This window comes from Ambystoma mexicanum, chromosome 2p (genome assembly GCF_040938575.1).
Source record: "Ambystoma mexicanum isolate Mex_15411 chromosome 2p, UKY_AmexF1_1, whole genome shotgun sequence".
Taxonomy (NCBI): Eukaryota; Metazoa; Chordata; class Amphibia; order Caudata; family Ambystomatidae; genus Ambystoma; species Ambystoma mexicanum.
Window position 1 is genome coordinate 102,325,621 of NC_090923.1, and position 25,500 is coordinate 102,351,120.

Consider the following 25,500-nt stretch of genomic DNA (forward strand, 5'->3'; position numbering starts at 1 on the left):
ATTGTGAGCCTGCCCGTCCGGAAACAACGGTGCTGGTAAGCTTACCGGCACCATTGTGTACAGACTGGCATATTACAGATCTGCCTGCCGGAGCCGCTGTGCCCAACAGGTCTGACTCTGCCGGGCACAGCGGCAACAGTAGACAGACCCGTTATGGAAGCACCGGCACCGTTATAACGGTGCCGGTGCTTCCAGGTCCCCATTCCCATTGATTCCTATTGGACTCTATGGGAATGGGGAACAACATTTGGCGCCTGACTTTCCAGACCGCCGGGGTTGTAATCTCCCAGTGGCACCGGAAAGTTAGGCGCTGGAAAATACTTACGAGTCCGGCGGCAACCCGCCGATAGCACAATCACAGTTACTGCCGGACCCGTAATGAGCCCCATTGAGTCCTATTTTTGAAGTATTTTTTTAGAAAAGTTATTTGGGGCTTGGGGTGGTGCTAGTTTTTTGGTTCAGTACATCTTCTATCAGTCCAAATGCCCTTTCTCAGGGGATATTAATGTGCAAGGAAGTAATAGTTTCAGGTACGATGATTTTGGATTACACATTATAAACCGCGTCTCTCAGCATGAGTCTTGAGTTTCCAGCAGTGCCTCATTGACATATTGTGAGTATCTTTTTGAGTATGCTTCTGTACTTAAGTGAAAAACGTAGAAGAAATTATTTTCTGTGAGGGTTCTTTTGTGGTATTTTGTGGTATTTGCAGCCCAGCGAAGAACTTAGACCTCGAGCTTGAGCATACTTGAGCATACTCACAATTTAAGGGTCAACTGTAACCAAAAAACCTGAATGTTTGAAATTGTTTAGGTATTCTTTTATGTTATAAAGTCCATCATAAGGGCAAACTGAAAAGTGCCATGATAAAAAAGTGCCTAATGGATTTGAGTACTGCAATTATTAGGAAACCCCAAGTACATTTAGTAAAATCCCAAGGGTGAACATTTTATTTTATATGATGTAGGATTGGTTATTTTCACATTTAATGTGTAGACAAAGGGAATATACATATGATTCGGTTCACAAATACTTAAGGTTGTCCAATGTGTAGATGAAGTTTACATTTCTTATTCATGTTAGAGTTTTCTTTATGATTGTCTGATATGTTTGCGTGGCTAACTCAAGTACAGCTTCACCTCTGTTGTGTGCTTACTCCGTAAGTGAGTTTCCTTTGTTGTTTTTCAGGTAAAAGAAATCCCAGGCATTAAAATCTTCCATTCATCAGCTACACTCTACTATGCAAACGCCGAGCTCTATGTAGGGGCATTGAAGGCAAAGGTGAGTGGGCGGTGTTGATGGCCAACAACCACTTATATTGGTCATGTCATGTAGAGCCATGCTACCGCTTTCCCAAATTGTCATTTATGCAACACTTTATCGGAACGTGCCATATGCCGTTTTCTGCTGATGGCGGACAGCACAAATTTGGGCTTGAATCGCACATGCTACTTCTTTTCCGGCTGCCCTTCTGTGCGGGGGAGACTTCCCACAATGCCCCACCTCTCTCTCATCTGCTTTTCCACTTCTCTTGCATTCCTTCCAGTTTGCTGCGGTGTTCCCTGCAAACCCCCCCACGACCCTGGTTCTCACCTGGATGTGTGTGTCATTGGCAGTCCATGAAGCCTCTGGCTATGCAGCCATCTGCCCCTTACTTCCACCTTCCTAGGTACCAGTGGCATTGTGAAGTCAAGACCACCCTTCTCCAACAAAGAAATACTTCCCTGTATTTTCTTGACTTCTATATCAGGCAATATCTAGACTTTTTTTATTTTATTTTTTATTGTATTAGTTTCTTACAAAACTTTTTACAATCTTCCAATTGTCTTACCAATTTCATTGCATTTGTCATTTCAAAAGAAAAGATAATCACATCTCTTTTAGCAACCTGTCTAAGAAGTCAACTGTGGCACACATCAACATGTGGTTCCTTCCTGAAAGTAATGCTGACCACCAATTATCCATATTGTCGGTTAGGGGGTCAAACTTTCCCAAGGCCAATGTTCTTTCAGCTTTGAAAAAATGGCACTCAGTCACCAAGTGCTGTAAGGATTCCACTTGTTGTTTACAAAACCGACAGCAGTTATCAATGGTGCTCTTACCGTGTTTTAGAAATAAAATCTCTTTCGTCTGTAATAAGTTCAGGCGTAGCCTCAAAAACTGGTCACAGTGGTATTTTGAGGGAAATTGTCTTAGATATTTATGTACCTTATTTACAGCATGAACGTCTGCGAAGTGTGGTAGACTTGATTTTAACTTTAGTCTGTTATTCGTGGTGGTAATCCATTCTGTGATGCTCACCTTCTTTTTGATAGCACATGGATTAACTATTAACAGTTTGGGAGTAGCTCCCACATGGTCAAGATTCTTCAAAAATGTTATTGACCATTCTTCCAATAAACCTTGAGGCAGCTTATCACTGTTTTTTTCCAGAATCGTATATGGAGCAGCCGATCCAGGAGCTATCATTTTTCGGTAAAGGGAAAATGATTTCCAGAGAACGGAAGCGGCAAGAGACTCAAGTCCAAGCTCATAACGTATTGCAGTAATTGAGACATTGTTTTGAAGACACAGCACTTTTCTCCAATATCGACCTTCTAATAGTTTCCACATGTCAGAGTCGATGTTGAAGCCAGACTCATAGCCAAAAGTGATTGTAGCAACCACCTTTTGGCGACGAAATGGCCGATAAAAATGTGAATTTACCAAACTACCCATGTAAATGATAGTTTGGACATTTTTAATTTCAATTCTTAAGTCTACTCCCATTCTCTTATAAGTTTGATAAATAGTATTCCAAGGTTTCTAATTTATTCAGTTCTTTCTAGTTGTTTCCCACTGATAAACCATTTGACATTTTTGTTTCTCGGGCCAGGAAGGCATCCCAGAGATATAATCTTTGACTTTTCTACCTTGACCTCCATATTGTTAATCTTTAAGTAGGCCTCTAGATGTGTTAATAGCTGTTGTAGGCCAATTTGTGTGAGTCCATCATCATTATGTCATCTGCATAGGTTAAATAGCTGATCTCGTGACCATTAATTTTGGGTGGAAAGGTGTTACACTCCCTTAGAGCAAGCGGCAGATCAGCAATATATAGTTTGAAAATTAAGGCAGCCAGCGGACATCCTTGCTTAACACCTTTTCTATCACAATGTCATCTGTTAGATCTTCATTTGCAGTCAATCTTACTTTGATTGATGTCTTAGTGTGGAGTTGTAATAGCATCTGCAAGATGTCAGCTGCACATTTTCAATTTGCCTGTTTTCTCCCCAGGGTCGTATGATTCACCCTATCGAACGCCTGACGGAGTTCGAAAAATGCCAGAAATAAAGATTTTTTGTTTTTAAGGCTTCTAGTTTTAAGAGATTAAGTAGGGTTAAGTTTAACTCTACACCTACTCCACTCGTGAAGCTTGTCTGTCTATCGCCAAGGATGTTCACCTTACTTGCCCATTTGGCAAGTCTTTTCTGCAAGAATTATGCATAGATCTTCCCGATGACGTCCAACAGGGCAATCGGACAGTAGTTTGTTGGATCAGTGCGATCACCCTTTTTAAATATGGGCACAACCACTGCTGATTGCCATGAGGATGGGATTTGTCTTGTATTTATTTATTTTATTGTGCATTTGGTTAATATTTAAAACCTTTCAAACAAATCATCATACACATCTTATATAAATTATTTCCTATACAAACCACACACATTAAATACGTTAGAAAATAATTTTCAGTTCAAAGATCAAAGATTTTTCTTAAAATTCAAAAGTTACAATTAATGAACTTGTTTCATTCAGATTTAAAATTAGAATCCACAAATAGTCATCCGGTATGACCTGAATATTAGAGATACATCTACCCACCTTCTGGTATCGGAGGTGTTCGATCATAGGTCCTATTTACTAAAAAAAACAACATACTCTAAAGCTGTGGTCAAAGCCCTCTCTTGGACCTTGACCTCCCTTGTTGAATACTGATTAAATCCCAATCTCAGGGCCTTCAATCGAAAGTCACTGGAGGGATGCTTTCTCAAATAAGGGGACAAAGTGTTAAAACCTTTTATGTTATATTCAAAATGATCATTAAAACAACGGTAATTCATCAGGACCGTCCTGATAGCTAGAAATGATGATGCCTGTTTTTAATGAAATGGCCCTTGAACTTCCCTTGGCTATAGTACTAAATTTTTGGCTACTACGTGGTGCCTAAGCACGACCCAGAAGTCAGAAATATTGCATTGGATCTAGGAGGGAGATGACATGTTAGGAGGAACACAACTTGTGGTGTTGTTTCGTTATTTACCCACCCATTGACTGCAACTAGACATGCTAATTCCTAAGTGCATTCCCACCCACTACCTGCCCTTACCCGTCCAACACACATCATCATGTGATTACTGTGAGAAAGCTTTGTCAAGCAGTAACATCAAACTTTGTCCTGGCAGTGATATTTCTAAGCCGTCAGCTGAGAACTAGTGTAAAACTGTATTTTAAAGCCACGGTTCAACCTCTATTCTGATCCCTTACTTAATACATACACTGCAAATGAGGAGAAAAATAAGTCTCCTTTAGACAGTCATGTGCCAGCAGTAATAATGACTTTCTATCTCGCCCTCTGTTAGTGTGACATGCTTGCTCCTGTGTTTCAGTGAGGCTGATCTCTATTAGTGCAGTCTTGTTGACTCCATTCTTTCTCCCTAGTTCTCTGTTAGTGTGTTATGCTTCTGTTAAGATGATTTATGAACTCTGACCTAGTGGGCAGAGGTTTGGAAGGCCAGCCTAGTTTCTTGGAACAGGGTAACCTTCTGGACAAGCCAGACCAATCACGGTAGCATTGGCGGCGGTCAAGACTAGGTCTCAGGAGGGGTGAGGGTGATCAAAAGCTTTTTAAGTCAAGCACAAAGTAATTATTCAGCAGTAATAACAAAACCAACATAACACTAATCTAGCAAACATATATAAATCAACCAATGGCTGACAGTGATATTACACAGTACAGTTCCACAACCTGCAAAGAAAGGGATCATACAGTACGAATATCTCTGTGGCAGTCCTTCACAATTCAAACCCTAACTAAGAAGCAGATCAGTACCTAAGATGAGTGGAGCCTTAGGCTCAAAAGTACTTTCGGTGCTGGCCCATGCAATTGTGCGGTTAAGTCAAAATGGGGTCTCTTCAATGGGCTGTAGCGACTCAAGAAGGTGGGTGAGGCAGTGAAGAATAAGTTTCCACTATTCAAGCAGGGTCTCCCCCACAGGTCAGAACATGATCCAAGAGACAGGAATAGCTTGGTAGCACAGGCTACCTCGATAAAGAAGAGTGGCCCTCTCGTGATACTTGGGATACTCGTGCGTAAAAATTGATAGATGCGCCAGGGGCCACAGGTAAGGCAAGTACTCACCGACCCTCAGCGCACTGTGGACCAAACTTCGGCAGTTGAGTCCACTTTGGTCATAGGTTCAAATCCTGCAGTTGCAAAGCGCTGCAGCTTTCAGGAGCTGTATTCCAGGAATGATTCCATGGCAGGACAGTCTGAGGACACAGTGGGGCACAGCAACAAGGCACCCATGAAGTACATCACTGCAGCTGGGTGACACAGTGTCTGCGTATGCTCGGCTTCAGGCATACTCTCCTAATTCCAGACCTAGGAATGCTAGGTGTACGAATTACGGGGGGGGGGGTGTGGGGGTGAGTGCCTTATACCCAGAGTTTACAGTGTCAACTCGAGACAGCTGCAGTTCCCGGTTAAAGGTCCTGTACAAGCTGGTCAGTTCACTGGGTGGTCCAGGAACACTTCCGAAAAGGCTTGTTTACAGGTTAATTTGGAGGTGCCGAGAATAGTTGGTTGGGAGCATACCAGACCAACTATTCCAATGGGTCGAAGCACCCTTGCAGGCCTTCTAGATTTGATTAGAAACAGGGGGTCTGACGGGACAACAGCGGGCTCAGGTTGCCAAACCTTCCAGTGGGTCTGCTTCGTTGATTCAAGACACTTGGCTCATTTACTAAGTTTGGTGTGAACTCAGAAGATCGACCTGGAAGGGGTGTTAGTTGCCTTCTCTTATCCAAAATCTCCTTTGTGCCAAAACAAAGAGAAACCAATAGGAGATCGGCTCACATACAGCCATCCCAGATGTGGACCAATCGCGGACTACAGTGGTCCCAGTCATCCCAGCAAACCGGACATCCTGGCACCCAGGATGTGTATTGGAACTAGACCGTTCCAGCCCACATCCTGGAGGCACACACAAGGCATGCAGAAGCACTCGAAAGCTTTGGTTTGCACGGGGGTCTGCATGACCAAATGAGGAATCTCCTGGGTCTGCTTGACCTCGGGCAGCCAAAGGGACAAGATGGACAAAGGACAACAAGGGACCTCGTGGCATGACCATTTTAGGCACTGGCCACTGTTCTGGGCCAAACGTGGTAAATGCGTTATGGACCATTGAAAAGAGTTGAAAACACATAAAAAGTACCAGCTGCCACCAGATCTGTCCAAGGCACACTTGTACATTCACCAAAAATCCTTTGAGGGTGTCTAGGCCCTTAAAAATTAAAAAGGGACCCGGCGCACTGTACTGTAAGGTACTTTGTGCACTGATAAAATGTTTCTAAGGAATAGCAACAAAGTGAAAGACTAAGGGAAACAAAGTCTCCCAGTACCGAATGTCTTACGGGCATGTCAGTTTCCCCATAACAAAATGAGCAAAAGCCCAGTGGCGTACAGCAGAAGGCTGGGGTCCACTGCCAAAAGTCAGGCTAGGATGGTCAAACAACAGCAAACAGTTGGCAAGTACACAACTGGAGGGAAAATAACCCATAAATGGAAATCTTTCATAACAGCTTGCTCCTGTATTTCAGTGAGGTTGACCTCAACCAATGCAGTCTAGTAGGCTCCATTATTTTTCTCTCCCATGCCATCTGCTAGTATGGAATGCTTGCTGCTGTGTTTCAGTGAGCTTGATCTCTATCAGTGCAGTCTTGTGGCTCCATTCTTTCTTGTCCCGCTACCTCTGTTAGTACGGTAGGCTTGCTCCTTTGTTATGGCTAGTATGGTAGGTCAGAACAAGGAGACAGACCAGTTTTTGGCATTCTTGAAATTGATTTATTAAATCATTTGTGAAAAGGCCTCTCTAATCTACAGAGCTTCCCTACCTAACAAAACTAACTAGGGTGTTCTTCCTCTGTCGAGATGTCCAAAACAAACAGTCTGTCCTCGGTCACAAAACTAGGCTACACTGACCCTACCACTAAGACAAAATATCTAAAGTTCAAGAGAAGGACTCCCTTCTCCTGGTTAGACTTCCCCAGCCTCAATATCTAATTTGTAGATAGTTCTTGGCTATTTCTTGTATTAGGTTAATCAGTTCCTTTAGGGGACTTTTCCAAGTCTTTGGTTCCCTGGTTTCCTGGCTTTGAACGCTTCTCCTTGACGTTCTCTTCTTGTGCTTTTCTCTAATGTCTCTGAGAGTCTGTCTTTCTCTAGTAACTCTGGTGTAATTAAATCTCTCTGTATAGTATTCTTGCTCTCTGTGTCTTTCTGTGTCTTTAGCTGTTCCTTAATAAAATATCTGTTACCAAGATGTTCCTTCTCTTTCTCTTTGGGGCAGGTAGAATAGACCTAATATTTGCTCTCTTGGCCACCTCTTGTAGTACTGCAACATGTGACAGGAATTTCGTAATGAATCTTATTATTTTGGCTCTCCCTAGTATCTCTGGGACGAGTACGACAGGTCCCCTAGTACATTTTAGTCTCTTGATTCCTTTGGCTCTCCCTCGAATCACTGGGATGAGTATGAGAAGTCTTGTGATTTATTTCACTCTTTCACCCATCACTGGGGTGGGTAGATTGTGTCTTGTGAAGGGTTTCTCTCTTAATTTTCCTTTGTTTCAAAGGGATGATTAGGGTGCCAGTACTCGTTATACCCGTACTCCCTCCCAGGTCTTCCACCGTCCCTGTTACCTTTTTTCCTACTGGTTGGCATCACTGGGCCTTCAAGCATGGTAGGAATTTGTTCTCTGGTTAGGACACTTCCACCTTTGCTCGGATTCGCTCTGCTTCTTTTCCATGGCTCTGCGGAACCAGCGTTACAGCGGTCTCTGCGTCATTGACAGACTGTACAGTCCACCCAACCTGGATCACACCACCATTTACAAATGGTTCTTTCTCTTGGGGTTTTCTTCCCATTCTCTCCTCTACTTCCAGCTCTCTTGGGGCTCCTTGCACATGCAAGCTGGTTGCCTCCTCTCAACTGAGGTTAACCTGGTCTACTTCGGCTTTCAGGGTGCTGCCGATGCAAAACCCCTGAGTTTTGCTTCTCATTGGGAATGGTGCTTGTTTCCTTTTTATGTTTGGTTGCTGGATGCTCTCTAGTGGAGGACAATAGTCCTCTCCCTCTTTTAACTGTGCATTCTCCATTATTCGCTCACTCTTCTTTGTTCTCTCTATCAATGCAGTCTTGTGGGCTCCATTCTTTCTCTCTCCCTATGATAGTGCACTATCCTAGCTCCTGTGTTTCAGTAAGGTTGATCTCTATCAGTGTAGTCTTGTAGGTTCCATTATTTCTATCTCCCTATCGCTATGTTAGTATGTTATGCTTGTTCCTGTGGTTTAGTGAGGTTGATCTCTATCAGTGCAGTCTTGTGGGCTCCATTCTTTCTCACTCACTCGCTCTTTGTTAGTGCATTTTGCTTGCTCCTGTGTTTCAGTGAGGTTGATCTTGACCAGTGCAGTCTTATTGGATCTATTCCTTTTCTCTCCCTCGCCATCTGCTAGTGCGGAATGCTCACTCCTGTGTTCCATTCTTTCTTTCTCATTATGTCAGTGTGGTAATCTTGCACCTGTGTTTCAGAGAGTTTGATCGCTATCAGTGCAGTCTTGTGGTCTCCATTCTTTCTCTCTCCCTCTGTTAGTGTGGCTTGCGTGCTCCTTTGTTTTGGTGAGGTTGTTTTCTATCAATGTACTCTTGTGCAACCATTAATTATCTCTCCATTTGTTAGTGCACTGTGCTCGCTCCTGTGTTTCAGTGAGGCAGATCTCTATCAGCGTAGTCTTGTGGGCTCCATTCTTTCTCTCTCCCTTGCCCTCTGCTAGTGCAGAATGCGCGCTCCTGTGTTTTGGTGTGGTTGAGCTCGATCAGTGTAGTCTTGTTGGCTCTATTTCTTCTTTCTCCCTCTGTTAGTCGGTTATCCTAGTTCCTGTGTGTTTCAGTGAGGTTGATCTCCACCAGTGCAGTCTTGTGGGCTCCATTCTTTCTCTCTCCCTCCCCCTCTCTTAGTGTGGTATGGTTGCGCCTTTGTTTTGTTTGTGTTGTGTCTCGGTCTCTTCAGTGTTTTTGTATTCCTCTGGTATGTTGAAGGAAGGGATTTGCATGGATGGTACATGAATGGCGTGATGTCATCAGAAAACATTTGGTGGTTGTATGGAATGCTCGTGGTTGAGCAAGTGTACCACCTCAGGCAGTTGGAGTTATATAGCCTGGCTGGTGGGAGCCAGTGGGCTCTGTTCTCCTGTCCCTAATGACCTAATGTCCTGATGTAACCTGATTACTCCTGCAATTTAATAAAGAAGCTTAGGCACCACCCTGCTAAGGAACCTGCATCACTGCACTGGTGTCTTTCACAGATTGTTTAAGTGAGGTTGATCTCTATCAATGCAGGCTTGTGAGCTGTATTCTTTCTCTACACTCTGATGGTGCACTATGCTCACTCCTGTGTTTCAGTGAGGTTGATCTCTATCATTGTAGTCTTCTGGGCTCCATTTTACCTCTCTCCCTCTCACTCTGCCAGTGCGTTATGCTCGCTTATGTGTTTAAGTGAGGTTCATCCCCAATAGTGCAGTCTTGTTGTCTGCATTGTTTCCCTCTCCCTCTGTTACTGCTTAAAGCTCGCTCCTGTGTTTTGGGGAGGTTGATCTCCATCAGTGCAGTCTTGTGGGCTGTGTTCTACCTCACCCCCTATGTTACTGCTTAATGCTCGCTCCTTTGTTTCCGTGAGGATGATCTCTATCACATAGCTCTGAACCATTTGTCTCGCAAAGGCGGGTGAAATCACCCGATTTTGTTTTTGGCGGGTGCGACGCCCATTGGAATGAATGGGCGTGCAGGAGGCTTGGCGGGTGAGTTAGCCCTTTGCAAGGCGGGTGACACCCGCCAAATGCGGGTGAGTTGAGAGCTATGCTATCAATGTAGTTGTGTGGGCTCCATTCTTTCTCTCTCCCTTTCGCTGCTGTTAGCCTGCTATGCTTGCTCATGTGTTTCAGGGAGGTTAATTTCCACCAGTGCAGTATTGTTGGTTGCATTGTTTCTCTCTACCTCTCCCTCTGTTAGTGTGGTCTTTCAGACTCTGTTCTCTTAATGTGTCCCTTTCTCTGCCAGTGTGGTCTGGTTTGCCTTGCTCTCCCCCCTCTCCCAAACTTTCCCTCTGTCCATATCGTGCCTTCTCCCTCAACCTCTCTCTCTATCTCTCTCGCTGACCTCTTTGCCCTTCCTCTTTTCTCAGTGAAAGAGTATTGCTGTGAGGGAAGAAGGGGCTAAGTTGGGGAATCATAGCTGTAGTTGTGAGAATAACAAGTAGTCATTGAGTAGAGGAGCCAGCACTGGAGCCCATTCAGGACTTGGTTGTGTGTGTGTGTTGTGAGAAACCTGAGGGTATTCTCCCAGTTGGGCCTCCAGAATCCCTTATTCAGGTGGCCAGGGAAGGGCTGGCGTTCTCAGATCCCAACCCTGGCGGGGGACGAGTGAGGGAGGATTACCTGGGTAGAGGAGCCCGGGGTTATGCTTGGGGAAACACCACAAGTGAGAGACAGTACGCCTCAATGCCCCTGGGCTGCTTGCGCGCTGTATAAATATAAATAAATAAAGTACTATACCAGGGACGAAGGCGAGGAGGACGAAGTCCCTGAGACCTTTTTAGGTTATTCAACATCTACCTCCCTTCCACACAAACAATCTCCCTTACCCAAATCCAACGCCCCCTCCCTATCTGATAAATCCCTTAGGAGCCCAAACCCTATTGCACTCAGAAACCACATCTCCCAGAATACCTGTTTTCTTGTTTCCTACCCGAACACTCCTAGTTATTGTTCCTTCCGTCCCTCTCCTCCTTATTTCCTGAACTTCCTGAAATCTCACCTTCTGAGTTGACCAACCAAACCCTCCCTTATGACATCTTTTCCCCATCCTACCCCGTACGATATCTAAAAGCGTTACTCCCACCCTTTTCCAACACAAACACTTTCCGACACAATGACAAACAACGGATTTATACCAAAAATGTTTACCTGACATGTCCCAACCCAAGGGCCAGGCAGAGTCAGGCAATTGACAACAACTATACACACCTGACGGCCCTTTCCATCTCCCAAAGGGATAAAAGGCACAACACAAGAGAACACTACAAGCAAGGCCGAACGCACAAGGAGACAGCAACACCAAACCGGCAGTTTAAACTGAGGAGAAAAGCAACAAGACCTGGAGGGATGACGAAGCGGTAACTACCCTTGCCTTTTTCAGCTCGGACCAGCAAAGCGTCTGGAAGGGAAATCATAAGACTGGGAGTTACAGCTGGCGTGCGGAGCAGCAGATGTAAACAGTACCGCATTGATAGTGCAAGCGGGGAGGCAAGCTGGCTACCGTGGTACTGTCGTTGACTGCATAGATCAGAGAAGCCAACGGATTCAGCACAGCCGCTGAGTCGGAGGAAGCTGATAGCAAACCGAACTGTGAGAGGTGGAGGAGGTGGCCGAGGGCAGCCTGAAAATGAGTTGAGTGTCGTCTGCGTAGCACTGGAAGTTTGAGCAGAAAAGGGCAATACTGCGGGCGAGAGTTGCCAGGTATTGGTTGAAAAGCCAGGGCGAGAGGTTAGACCCCTGGGGAACACCACAGGTGGAGAGGAAGACAGATGATAGGAAGGACCCAAGTTGGACCTGAGAGGGTCAATCAGAGAGGAAAGAGGTCAGCCAGGCCAGAGCCTGATCGGTGATGCCCAAGTTATCCCGGAGATGGTTGAGCAGGATGTATGGTTGACTGTGTCGAAGGTAGAGGAGAGATCAAGTAGGATGAGAACAGAGGGAATGCTAGAGTCAAGGTTGGAAAGCAGATCTTCACGGATGTTCAGGAGAGTAGTTTCCGTGTTTCTGCCAGATCTGAAGCCAGACTGATGGTCATGGAGACAGCCAACAGAATCAGAATGAAGGTTTAGCTGAGAGATGGCCAGCTTTTCAAGGAGTTTGCCTAAGAAGAGGTAATGGAAATTGGGCGATAGTTGGCCGGACAAGAGGGATCCGCTGTGGGTTTCTCGAGGAGAGGATGCACAAGGGAGTGCTTAAGAGGGGAGGGGAAGGATCCTGAGGCAAAGGAGTGGTTGCAGAAGTCAGCAAGGGCCGGATCGAGGTTATCAATGTGGTCCTTGAGAGTTTTAGAGGAACAGGGATGAACCTGTTTTGATGAGGCTTTCGTAGATTGGACTTGTCGAGCGACCTCATCAGGGGAGAAGAGAGGAAAGGAAGAGAAGGAGGGTGGGGGGGTGGCTGGAGGAGGGTCAGTGAGTTCCAACGGAGAGGGAAGAGGAGAGGGGGTGGAGGAGAGTGTGGACAGGATGTCCTGGGTTTTTGAGATGAGGCCGGGGCATTATACACAAGTTTTATCACGTTCATCTGGTGAACTCCCAAAGGCCAACTCCGGTGCATGTAAATGCAAGAAGCGAAATACATGAACTATGATAAAGAAAGGCCATAATGAACCCGGCAGAGGGAGGCCCAAGTTACAAGGTTAAGATAAAGCAGAATAAACTGTGAAATCGGCAAATGGGAACCCGATGGAGGGATGCCTGCGAGTTGGGGTGTAGACTAATGCACCCATGAACATTGTGTCGACAAGAGGGAACTCGGTCGATGGTTGTCCAAAGGGACATTGGGACATTGTTTTTAAAAAGGACATTAGGACTCTAGGAAATCACAATCTGTATTTGAAAGGCTGTAGTGAGCCCGACGAAGGGAGGCCTAAATTGCAAGGAGGAACCAAACCCAGCGGAGGTAGAATCTAGGGATGAAGAGCAATCACTCCTTGCCCCTAGAATCTACCTCAGCCGGGTTCGGTTCCTCCTTACAAGGCTACCGAAAGAATCTTTGTTTGTCTTTGTGAAGCAACAGGCCTTCTTAGGCAAGAGACTTTTGCAGGAAAGAGACTTGGCCTCTGAAGGTTTTTGATATTGTTGAACTGAACCAATGCATAATAAAGAATTAATAATAACACTTTATTAAGTGTTATTAAGTGTTTCCATCCTTTATTATGTCAGGATGGAAAAGGGCCTATCTTGCCCTATACTATGACGGGATTTCACTACCATACCCGAAATTAAGGAAAGTCAAAGTCCAAGAGTTCAATTTAGGAATCTGTCTGCGTCCAAAACCTGTACTTGCCTTCACAACTAATCTACACAATGGGCCTTATTACGAGGTGGCGCTAAGAATCTCCCTTTACCGGCATGCCGGTAATAACATGTCCGTGTAGGCTTGGTCCCGCAAACAGCAGGTGATCACGAGTGCGCGAGCACGCGCAACCCCTGCATGCTGGTAACGACCCTCAAACCCCTAGATAGCGGCATCATCGAATGTGCACATAACACCTCCACCATCGGCAACCCCTAAATAGCGGTACCCCCTAAATAGCGGTACCAGTATTTACATAGTGGTAAGAACGGGCATGTCATTACCGGACCCGGAAGTAACGTCATCGCGCCGGAACGGGAAATGCATTGGCGGCCATCTTCAAAAACAAAATCCATTGCCATCCTCCACAATACTGGACCTTCACAGGCAAAACTCCAAGCACACCACAAACAAAATGTCAAAGGCTACCCAGTAAGGCACTGCCTGCCTGAGGAAACCACGATTTAAGGACGAGTGCTGAGCATGCTAGCTGATACCCTAGTAGAGAATGTGGATGTGGTTTTCTGCAGTAACCTCAGGCATCCAGCACAGCTGAGAAAGAAGGCTATCTGGGAGGAGGTGGCAAGGAAAGTAAGTGCAGTCGGCACCACCGCACGCAGAATGCGCGATTGCAAAAAGCGATGGGATGACCTGAGGCTGAGAGTGAGGAACATCTTGTTAGCCAATCAGAGCCAGGGGCTGGCAACAGGTGGCGGACCTCACTCACCTATCAAATTGGCTAGATGGGAGGAAACTTGCAGCTCAGTGATAGATGTGGAGTCCATTGAAGGAGTTCGTGGAGTGGAGTTCGACGTGCCAACATCGGCAGATGAAGGTGAGTGTCCCTACAAACACACGACAACCAATCATCACAGTTGACCACCAATTGTGACAGCGATGACAGCCAAGACATGGCCCATCATACATACCTACACATATCCATATACACCTGTTGGGTCCACCACTTTCACATCCCAATGCATGCTGCATGCCGCTCCCATACACAAATACCCAACCGACACACAGATGACCTGCACGTGTCACACACCACGCAAGTCACAACACACCTCAAGGCCCCACAGCAGACACCATGGTGAACATGTGAACACCTGCGTGATTGCAAAACACCCCCCCAACCTTGCACGTACCCAGTCCGCTGCAAAGCAGGGCATGTAATTGATCACATGGCGCCAACTGCACAAAGATCAACACATGCATGATGCAAGCAACACCATCACTGATGCCCTGCCACTCTCTGTCCCCGACAGGTACGGATGCAGACACTGAAGAACCTCATGGAAGTGCACAAGCCACAACACCAGCCAAAAGGCCCAGGGGCCAAGATGATGGCACCAGGCCATCTACGTCGAGGGGACCAAGGATGGACCAAGCAGCACGCAAGACTACCAGTGCCCAACCAGCCACGCTGCCACCTACACAGGACCAGCAGACACCTGCCCCTGCGCCCCTGGATACACAGCCCACATAGGGCGAGGACACATATGCTGGTATGGAGAATGATGGCACACAGTCCGCTGCCGCAAGCTCAATAGGGGAGACGGCTGCATCGGCAAAGCATAGTGGCGACGAGGAAGGGGGCCCTGACGAATACACCAATGCAGGAGTCCTCCACTCCACTCAGAGCCTGTAGGTCAAACCCCAAGCCCACAGGTCACCCCACAGGACACCCCTCGCCAGGATTCATCAGGACAGGGAAGCCATGGAGAGTGGTCTCCAACATTGCACAGCCCCATATTGGCTGCAGTAACACCACCTAACTCACCATCCACCACCAACACTGCTATACGGGACCTTGAAGGACGTCTGTCCAGGATGGAGGGCCGGCAGGAGGAGATGCATTGCTATGTGCAACAGTACCTTGCAGAAGGCAAGGCAACACGCTGTGTCTTCTGTGACAGCACTGCAGTTGTAATCCAGGCCATCAACTCCAGTGCTCAGCAAGTCCGGGATGGATTCAATGCTTTGGGCCAGATCCTCACCAGGATTACATATAGCATGGAGCAGCGGCAAACTGCTGCTTTGGGGACACAACCATCTACCTCATCTGCATCTACCACGCCAGCCAGTTCCACACAGATTAGCCCTGTGCGCATGTCCCTGCAAAGTGCGCAGCGCTCAGAGATGCAACCCCCACCTCTGAAGGGGGCTCCACAGTAGCAGGGCCACCCTGCACATTCTGTTTAGCACCGCATCCAGACACATGTGTGCCATTGATGACTTTGGGTGTTAGGGGGAGGATGGAGGGTGGAGGGAGGTGGTGGTTGGTGGGGTGGGGTGTGTAGTATTGGTGGTGTGTCGGGGTAAGGAGGAGGGGTGTTTGGGGCGTGGAGTGTTAAATCATGTTGTACAAACCATCACTTGAATGCACCAAAACCTCACATGAGTGGACATTGCTTCTTCGGTATGTGTCAATTTATTGCTTCATAGTGCACTGTGCCCGTATACCCTCACACCCAGTGCCCACAGTTCCCAATACATGGCACCCTCTGCATCCCAGTACATCAGAATGATTGGTCTATGACCGATTGGCGCACTGCGTGAACCTCAAGTGTTTTGCGTCCTGGCCTATGTCCAACATCTACTCCTTCCTCTTCTTCTACTTCACCAGGTGGTGGCTGCTCCATGTCAGGTGGCAGGGGTGCGTTCCGCCGGATGCACATGTTATGCAGCATTGCACATACCATGATGATCTTGCCCACCTTCTCAGGCCCGTATAGGAGGGCGCCACCCGACCTGCTGAGGCAGCGAAACCTTGCCTTTAACAGGCCAAAGGTCTGCTCAATGACCACATGCGTGCGTGTATGTGCATGATTGAAGTCCTCTTCCTGCCTGTTCTGTGGATTCCTGACAGGGGTGAGGAGCCACGCCTTCAGAGGATAGCCAGCATAACCTGCATGGGAGCAGAAGGAGGTATGTGTGAGGATACTGCTCAGTTGCCATATGTGCTCAGCCTGTACATCTTTCATGTTCACATGCACTATCCCGTCGATGGCAGCCCCATCCACATAACTATCTGCCCTGTACAGTACTTGCCAATCCATGGTGCTAGCCTTGGGTGACGTACATGACTTAGGGGCCTAGACATTGGAACCACCAGGCCCCCCGATGCATTGTCAAGGTCCATTATGTACGCACATGTGAGGGCTGTGTGGCAGGGGATTACTCCAGATGCTTTTAGGCCCCTCCCCAACCCTCTCCTCCCATGGCCCAGAGGGCATTCCCCTTGCATATGCATGTAGCCCCCCTCCAACCCTCTCCTCCCATGGCTCAGAGGGCATTGCCCTTGCATATGCATGTAGGACCCCCCAACCCTCTCCTCCCATGGCCCAGAGGGCATTCCCCTTGCATATGCATTTAACCCCCCTGCCCCCAACCCTCTCCTCTCTCCTCCCAGGGCCCAGTGGGCAGACTCACCCAACAGCCAGCCACATCATACGATGTCTCCTTCCATGTAGCGGGATAGTGAGGAGTTCCGCAGCACCATGGCATCATGCATGTGTCCTGGGTATCTGGCACAGCAATGTGTTATTATCTGGTTGGCATCACACACCATCTGCACATTGACGGAGTGGTATAGCTTCCGATTGTGGTACACCACCTCCACGGCATGTGGGACTACCAAATCTATGTGGGTGCAGTCGAGGGCATAAATTACATCAATTACATTGGGCATGCCTGCCAGTGCATGGAATGCTATTTTGGTGGCATTTGCCTCCTGTGGTGTCCGTGGTAGGGATATGTCGCCCCTTGAGTGCTTTAGTAGTGCATCCAGCACTTGGTTTAGCACAACAGAGAAGCATGATTGCGACATGCCATGCTTTTGGCCCACTGTGTGTTGGTAAGTGCCTGTGGCCAGGAAGTGGAGCACAGATGCCACCAGAGGGGGGACGGCTGTGCGGATGTTGATCAGGCTGACCAAGTCTTTCTGTATTCATTCCACTATGATGGTGATGGTGTCCCTGTCCAGGCGGTACAGGGTGTGGATCTGTGCTGGGGTTAAGTCAAATGGATTGGCCCTTATACGTGGAATTGATGGCTGTCTGCGGGGAACAAGTGCATGCACTGGTGGGATTTGCTGGGCCGGTCTCCCCCTCCTTCTCCTCCTGCGTCTCCTCTGTGTTGCCTGTTGTACTGTCTGCTCAAGGAGTAGCAGTTGCAGGCATGTCCTCCAACCCCAGTATGGCAAGTGCAAGTGATATCATTTTGGTGTGGGAAGGGGTGTGTTGTGTGGGTGTGCTCCTTTTGTGCTGGGCCTGACTCCATTGCCTCCACCAGTGCTGATTGTGTGCACCTGTGGCAGGCAAATCAGCGAGGTCTAGGATTCCCTCAAGAGTTAAATATTTCACCATATGGGGAACCAGTTGGGCTCAAACACCTATAGAAAGCATTGGAGAACCCATCAGTCCCGGGGGGCTTAATCATTCAGGAGGGATTTAATGACAGCATCTACTTATTGGGCAGTAATCGGGTTCTCCAGCGTAATTCCAAGAAATGTGATTGAACTATCTCCATCTTATCCCTTTCCTCCCATCAGAGACTCCTCTCTCGACCTCGCAGGGTACCTATTCTGCTACACGCCTGAGCTGATTTCAATTTGGCAAATAGAATTTTGTTCACTTTGTTCCCCCTTGTATAATTGTATTGTTTAGCATGTAATAGAGAGTTCGCTGTTGCGCCCGCCTGTAGGGCCTCTATTTTGGCTCTTGCCACTCTAAGGGTCCTAAGCGAACAGATCATGTTCCTCCACTTATGTTCCCTTTCCTTATCCCTAAGCTCAGATTCCAGTGCTTCTCTAGCTCAAAACAGGGCAGACGTGTTCCTTATAAACTCCCCTGGAAGCACTGCCTTTCCCACATTCCATATTAGGCCCATGCCAAGCTCCCTGTGTCATTTTCCAAGAAATAGTTGTTGATCGTCTCCCCTATTTCTCTTCTTATCACAGGGTCTCTCAGGGCTGCTTTGTTTAACTGCCAGGGGGCACGATCTGAAGGGGATGCAATGAGTTCCTGCAGGGTCAAGGTGACCAGGGCGTGATCCGTGTGTTGCGTGGACTCTATTTCCACAGCTTCTGTGTATCTTACCAGGGCCGTAGAGGTCAGGATCAAATCTATTCTCGAGAAAAACTTGCAGTCCCGCTCCTCCTGATGATAAAAGCGGCAGGCTTCTATCAGATCTAGTTCCCGGAGCATGCTCGTGGTCGGCCTAAAATTTTGGAGGTCCGCCTTGGAGGCTGCGGATGTCTTATCAAAATGCGATTTGAGGACAGAGTTGATGTCCTCACCTATAATCGACATCCCCTCTTTAAACCCTAGTATAATTGGATCAGGTCCCGGACGAATCGGTCCTGGTTGTCATTTGGTCCGTAGATTCCCATGACCGTCAACAGGAACCCTTCTAATGAGCCTCGGTGTGCCAGGAATCTCCCATCAAGATCCTCTTTGACTGCTCCCACTTTAAATGGAGTACCTCTTCCCAGCAGAATGGCCACCCCCTTCCTTTTAACTCCTGCACTACTAAAATACCCTCACAGGAACCACTTTCATTTAAGTCTCTTCTCATCTTGGAGAAGTGAGTCTCTTGTAAAATTGCCACATCCCACCCCAGTGTTCCCAGATGTCCCAGGATTGTTTTCCGCTTCATGGGGGAATTAAGTCCCCGAACATTCCATGTACCCACCCGCAATGTCAGCGTTACCTTATCGAACTAGCCCAAGGTAGCTCTGCCACTGAAACCCCTGGGACCTGCTGCGAGCTTCCCACTGCGCACTGGTGCATACTAAATTATGATTCGTCAAATTAACAACTTCCACAACAATAATGAAAAACCATCTACAGGGCTTTCCAAAACAGGTTATAGAGTGCTCCCCCCATGGAGGCATTTCCTGCTCTCCCAGAGACCATCCATCCGTCTCCCCCATCATCACTCCCCCCTTTACCCCGAAGGATTCCCCACCTATCTACAACAATAATCTTTTCCTGTACGCATGTCATGCAACACAAGGTTAGAACTCAAGCACCGTAACTTTGATCCCCCCCTAACTATCCAGCACTGGTTTTCATCCCGCTACTTCCACCCCACACCCCCCACCCTCCAGCAGGGCAATCTGAATAAAGTTGTATCCGGGGAGAACAACACCAGCGCAAACTTTTGTTCGGAGGGTCAAACACCAGCCTCAGGTCACACCTGCCGCTCATCCTGTTTGTTCGGCAAATTTTTGTCCTTGCCAGGGGGCCCTCGAAGCCAGGGTCTCTTCCGCACGTGGTTCTGAGGTAAGACCATGTAATCATCATGATCCACATCCTTCTTGCTGTCGTTGCCCTCAAAGGGCCGCTCCCTCTTCTTCCTTTGTCAACACATATTTTTCTCCTTTCACCTCGAAGAGTAACTTACAGGGGAAACCCCATCTATATGGGATATCTCTCTTGTGCAACCGGGCCGTCACCAGATGCAGTTTTTTGATCCGCGCCCCTGAAGTGGATCACCTCCCGTTTCTGCACTTATCGCCCTCTCCTTCTGACCAAAGAAGTAGACTCTCGTGAGCACATTGGGACACAAGGCGTTTTTTATTTGAAATGCATTGTAGACCCTGTGCTCTCAGTCTAGGACCGGTTCATCAGGTTCAGGAAGCTTCAGTATAGTGTGAAGCAGCGCTTCAACATAGGCAGGCAGCTCAGAATCCTGAACTTGCTTTGGAATGCCTCGTATCCTGATATTATATTGCCTTGAGTGATTCTCAGCATCCTCTTGTCTGACTACCACCACCTCGAGTCGCTGCTACAGAGATTCCATTCTCTCCGACATCACTGCTTGCTCGTGGGTCTGCTCTACCTCCAATTCCTTCAGCTCGCCAGTTTGCAGGACCTCATCCTTTCCCGCAAGTTTATCAATTTGCCCCTGGATCTCTTGTGTGAGGTCTCAGCCAGCATTGTCTGTATATCTTCCTTCATAGCCGGTATAACCGGGGGCTCCGCTCCCGTCCGCAGTGGTGAGGCCGGTGTGTGGATCTGGGCACCGACCTGTTAGGATTTCTTGGCAGCACCTTCCTGAGCTGCCAGCATTTTTTTAATGTTGCCAGAGGTCAGTGCTCTTGCTTTCCCTCCGCCAGACACCATTGTTGCCCTGTACTATGTGGTCAGGTTTCATTGTGCTAGTATTGATATTGATATTTTATTTTATTTCTATCACGCTCATACACAAGTGTTTCAGAGCGCGACCACCAGCACCACACCAGCACCCCTGAGCAGTCACATTTCTCACCGACCAACACCACCACTACAGACTACCCCTGTGATTAGGGCTGGGGGCTTCCACAGGCGTCTTCTCAATCCAGTCACTTCCCAATCACTCTCTGACCGCACTGTAGTTAGCGGACGGCGCTACAGCCCCATTCACCCTGTGATGGTTCGCAGATGCTTGTTGACTGTTTAGCTTGGCACTTCTGGCCCACGGGACCTTATATGGAATTATGTAAACTGTCGCCAAACTGTCAGCAGGTAGATGGACATTCTCACCACACAGATGCAGAGTGAGTTAGGTTGGTGCATATATGTGGAATCATGCGCGGGGGTGTCTGCCCACCATACTTGTGAGAAGCAGCAGAAATGCGGGGGCCAGGTATTCATATCCCCCAGAGCCCGGCTGCTCACTGTGTCTCGTACCCGCTATCTCTCTCTCCGAGTTCTCTTGCACCCGCCCCGCACTCCCGTACTCTGCACCGCAGAAGCTGAGGGAGGAGGAGCTGGGGATTGCTTTTCAGCACTCACAGGCCAATATGGGACCCCCTACTGGCAACACGCGTCCCGTGTCTCTCTTCAGATTGTATGTGTGTGTGCGTGTATGCTTGCAGAGGGCCTGGGGTCACACGCCACCTCCAACACTGGCGACGAGGTACCGTGGCAGGGGGGAACGAGACATTGCTCCGGCAGCTTTTGAAGTCAGAGAAAGTGTTTGTCTCCCCACGCAGTTACAGACAGACGCAGTTGGCCGGCTGCCATCTTTGGAGCACACGAATCACGGCGGTTGCGGCCCATATGGGTGCTCGTGTGCCGGCTGTGATCCGTACCTCAGAAAATCATTTTTGGACACTCCATGGCCCTTTGAGGACAAAGGGCTGTGGTTATTGACTTTGAGAAGACTGCTGGAACACCAAGTGTGCTGAATGCACCACCTGCTGCAGCTACAGGCCCCCATCATCAACCTGAGCCACCTGACTCTGGACTTTTCTCCCAGCCAAGGGAAGGTTAGTGGGTAACACTTTTGGGCTGACCCTGCTGTCACACCCTTACCCCAGTCACCACCACGGGTGAGGAGGATGGAGAGGATGGGGCCCCTATGCCAGTCCCACGCAGGCTGAATAGCACCTTGGCACCCATGCCTGAATTCGACACATCAGGCACACCATCCAAACTGGGGCCGAAGTGGATATTATGGGTGAAGAAACTGGAAATGTTTTTCAGGGCCTCTGGTGAGACCGATGATGATGCGAATGTGGCCACGATGGTGTACTCGGCTGGCACGGAGGTCCACAGGATATTTGACTCGCTGAACCTTCAGGTGGTCACCTATGATGCGATGAAACAGGCCCTCCAGAACCACTTCCTCCCCATGGCGAATGGCGACTTTGACAGATTTGTGATGTGTGCGGAGAAGCAACGAGGGGAAGAGTCCTTGGGCCAGTTCTGTGCAAGGCTGAGGCACCTCCCAAGCACCTGTAGGTGGGTGAATGAGGAGGAGATGGTGCGGAACCAGTTGATACAGAGGTGCAGCCCCGGGAAATTGCAGAGGCAGGCGCTTAGGGAGCCAGGCTAAACGCTGACGCAAATCCTGCACACAGGGCGAGAGTCCAGAGGCTCAAAGATGGACCTGGCAATGCATCCAGGGAAGAGCAAGGATGCCTTCGCCATTGGGCGCTCAGCCCCAGGGAAGACACGTTGGGGTCCTAAAAGAGGGGACAGTCCCTCAACGCCCGGTTCCCCGCAGTCCTGTCTGTACTGTGGGTACGACCTGCCACATGCTGGGAAATGCACTGCAAAGACAAGGGTCTGCAGAAGGTGTAGCATGCCAGGACACTACGCGAGAGCGTGCAGGGCTACGACCCCAGTAGCTGCATCTAGGGGGCTGGCGAGGTCAAGCAGGGGTAGCCCCAGACACTTTAGGAGTGTGTCAGCGATCGAGCAAGGGTTGCAGGATATGGACATTGCCGAGGAAGAGCATTGCCACAGGAGCGAAACAGAGCAGGCAACCGACATGCACAGTGAACATTGGCGATGTGCCTACTCCTGTCTTGATCGACACGGGAGCGTCGGTCTGTGTCCTAGCAGCTGAACACTATGAGGCTCTCCCAGGTCCTCCCAAATTGGAAGAGTCCAAGGCCCGGATATACTCCTTTGGGGGAGACACGCCCCTGCCAATTCAGGGAGTCTTCGTGGCCCCAGTGTCACACAGGCTGAACAAGATCAAGGCCAGGTTTTTTGTGACTCATGTAAACCTGCATTCCCTGTTGAGCTGCGCTGCCTCCGAAGCTCTAGACATCGTGCATTTCACCTTGGCGGTGTACCACACAGACATTGATCACCTGCTGCATTGGTTCGAAAGCGTCGTCCAGGGCGTGGGCAAGTTGAAAGGTGACCCTATAAGGCTTCACATTGATGGGGCCATGAGGCCGACGGCACTCAAGCACCGAAGAATTCCATTTCATCTAGGGCGCAGGTGGAGAAGGAAATCCAATCACTCATTGACTTCGACATCATTGAGAGGGTGGAGGGCCCAACACCGTGGGTCTCCCCCATAGTGGTGGCACCAAAGCCCAAGCAGCATCTGTATGGACATGCGACTGCCGATTGCCGCCATAAGGAGGGAACGTCACCTCATGCCCACGCTCGATGATATAGTGGGTGAGCTGCAGGGGGCGAAAGTTTTTTCCAAGCTCGATCTAAGATCTGGGTATCACCAGCTTTAACTCCACCCGGGGTCACGTTTAATAACAACATTTATGACCCACAAAGGGCTATATCAGTTTAAAAGACTTAGCTTTGGTGTCTTGTCAGCGGCGGAAGTCTTACAGAATGACATCCGTGGACCCTGGCAGGACTAAAAGGTGTCATTAACATGTCAGATGACATCCTGGTCTTTGCCCAGTCAGAATCTGAACACCTGAAGAGGCTGGAACGAGCATTGGAAAGACTCAAGAGTCTAGGGCTGACACTACACCGAAAGAAATGTGAGTTCCTCAAGGACCGAAGAGAGTTCTTCGGGTTTGTATTCCATGCAGGAGGCATCTCGCCCGACCCGGAGAAGTGAGAGACATACGCGAGGCGGCCCCCCCAGAGTCAGCGGCTGAGATAAGAAGTTTTCTTGGCATGGTGAACTACTACAGGAAGGTTCATTCGCGATTTGGCATCACGGTCAGAGCCCTTACGAGCGCTGACGAGGAATGATGTTGCATGGGCATGGACATCCAAGGAACGAAGGGCATTCGCTGAAATCAAGAATGCCCTGTCGGGCCAGGAAACCATGGCATACTTTAGCCTGGACAGGGAGTCGGATATAGTCGTGGATGCCAGCCCGGTCGGGCTGGGGGCAGTGCTAATGCAGGCAGACTCACATGGACTCATGCGCCCGATAGCATATGCCAGCAAGGCGCTCAAAGAAACCGAGAAAAGGTACTCGCAGATTGAGCGGGAGGCCCTGGCCATTCTGTGGGGCTGCAAGCACTTCAGGCTGTATATATTGGGAAAGCCTGTTGCTGTAATCACTGATCACAAGCCACTCATTCCGATCATGGGGGGTGCATCCTCCAAGCCACCTCCACGCATCGAACGATGGATGCTGTTGCTGATTGAGTATGGTGTCAAATTGCAATATCGCCCGGGCACCCATAACCCAGCAGACTACCTGTCCAGACATTCAGGGGCCGGGCGCCCCTGAGACACCGCCGAGGTGGTTGACTGTATTGAGATTGTACACATTGTCGTGGAGGCGGCCCTGCCGGTGGCCGTGTCACGCCAGGAAAATGCTGATGCTTTGGAAGAAGACGAGATTTTTCTGGTTATCAAGGATGCAATGGACAGCGGTGAGTGGTGAGAAGTGCTCACCAACAATGCCAGACGAGAGGCCGGAGCTCAAAAGGACCTCCAAGCACTGTGGAAGGTGCGTAACGAGCTCTCGGTAACAGAGGACGGCCTTCTGTTACGAGGCCGTCAGATTATTATCCCGCGAGCCCTAGTGACCAAGGTGCTGCATCTGGCACACACGGGACATCAAGGAACCACCAAGACTAAGGCGCGCCTAAGACTGAAGCTTTGGTTCCCCGAATTGGAGCAAAGGGTGGATGAATTTGTGCGCACATGCATTTCTTGCCAGGCGGCTAGTCCGGCGGAGAGAGGACCACCGATCAAAGCCATGGAGAGGAGTGAGCAGCCGTGGGGCACAGTGCACGCCGACTTTGGCTCCACGGGTCGAGGCATGTACTTTCTGGCGGTTGTGGACCAATGGTCGCGGTACCCAGAGGTGGAACTGGTAGAGTCTACGGCCAGCGACCACACCATCTTGACACTGGAGAAGATGTTTGCTACCCACAGGTTCCCCACAGAGCTATGCTCTGACAATGGCCTGCCGTTCCACGGGCAGCAGTTCGCCAGGTACTTAGAGGAGAGGGGCATAAAACACCGGAGGTTCACCTAACTCTGGCTGAGAGCGAACGGAGAGGCTGAGTGCTTCATGAGAACGCTCAACAAGATCTTCAGAATCTCGTTGGATGGAGGAGAGGAACTGCGTCAGAACCTCTTTGAATTCCTTTGGGAGTATCGGATAACCCCCCATCAGTCCACCGGGGTCGCGCCAGCCGAGGCACTATTCAACCGCTGCCCCAGAGGACTGCTGCCAGAGGTAGAGGGGCACCGCCCAGTGGTGATCGACAACAACCGCGTTCACCTAGAGCGAAGGGTCAAGAACGAGCGGGAAATTGTATGCCGGAACCTCCCGGAAAAGACTATTGGAGTAGGGGACACTGTACTGGTCCGAAACAGCAGTCCGGAAGGGAAGCTATCCCT

At 48.9% G+C, this 25,500-nt stretch overlaps 1 protein-coding gene across 3 annotated transcripts in view; it reads left to right on the forward strand.

Moving 5' to 3' along the window:
- Positions 1 to 25,500, forward strand: part of LOC138566252 (solute carrier family 26 member 6-like) — a 1,150,832-nt gene that overhangs the window by 898,508 nt on the left and 226,824 nt on the right. For all 3 annotated transcript variants that reach the window (XM_069643338.1, XM_069643340.1, XM_069643339.1), the window contains exon 15: positions 1,189 to 1,281. In XM_069643338.1, the coding sequence (XP_069499439.1) occupies positions 1,189 to 1,281 (93 nt within the window). The remainder of the gene's footprint in view (positions 1 to 1,188; positions 1,282 to 25,500) is intronic.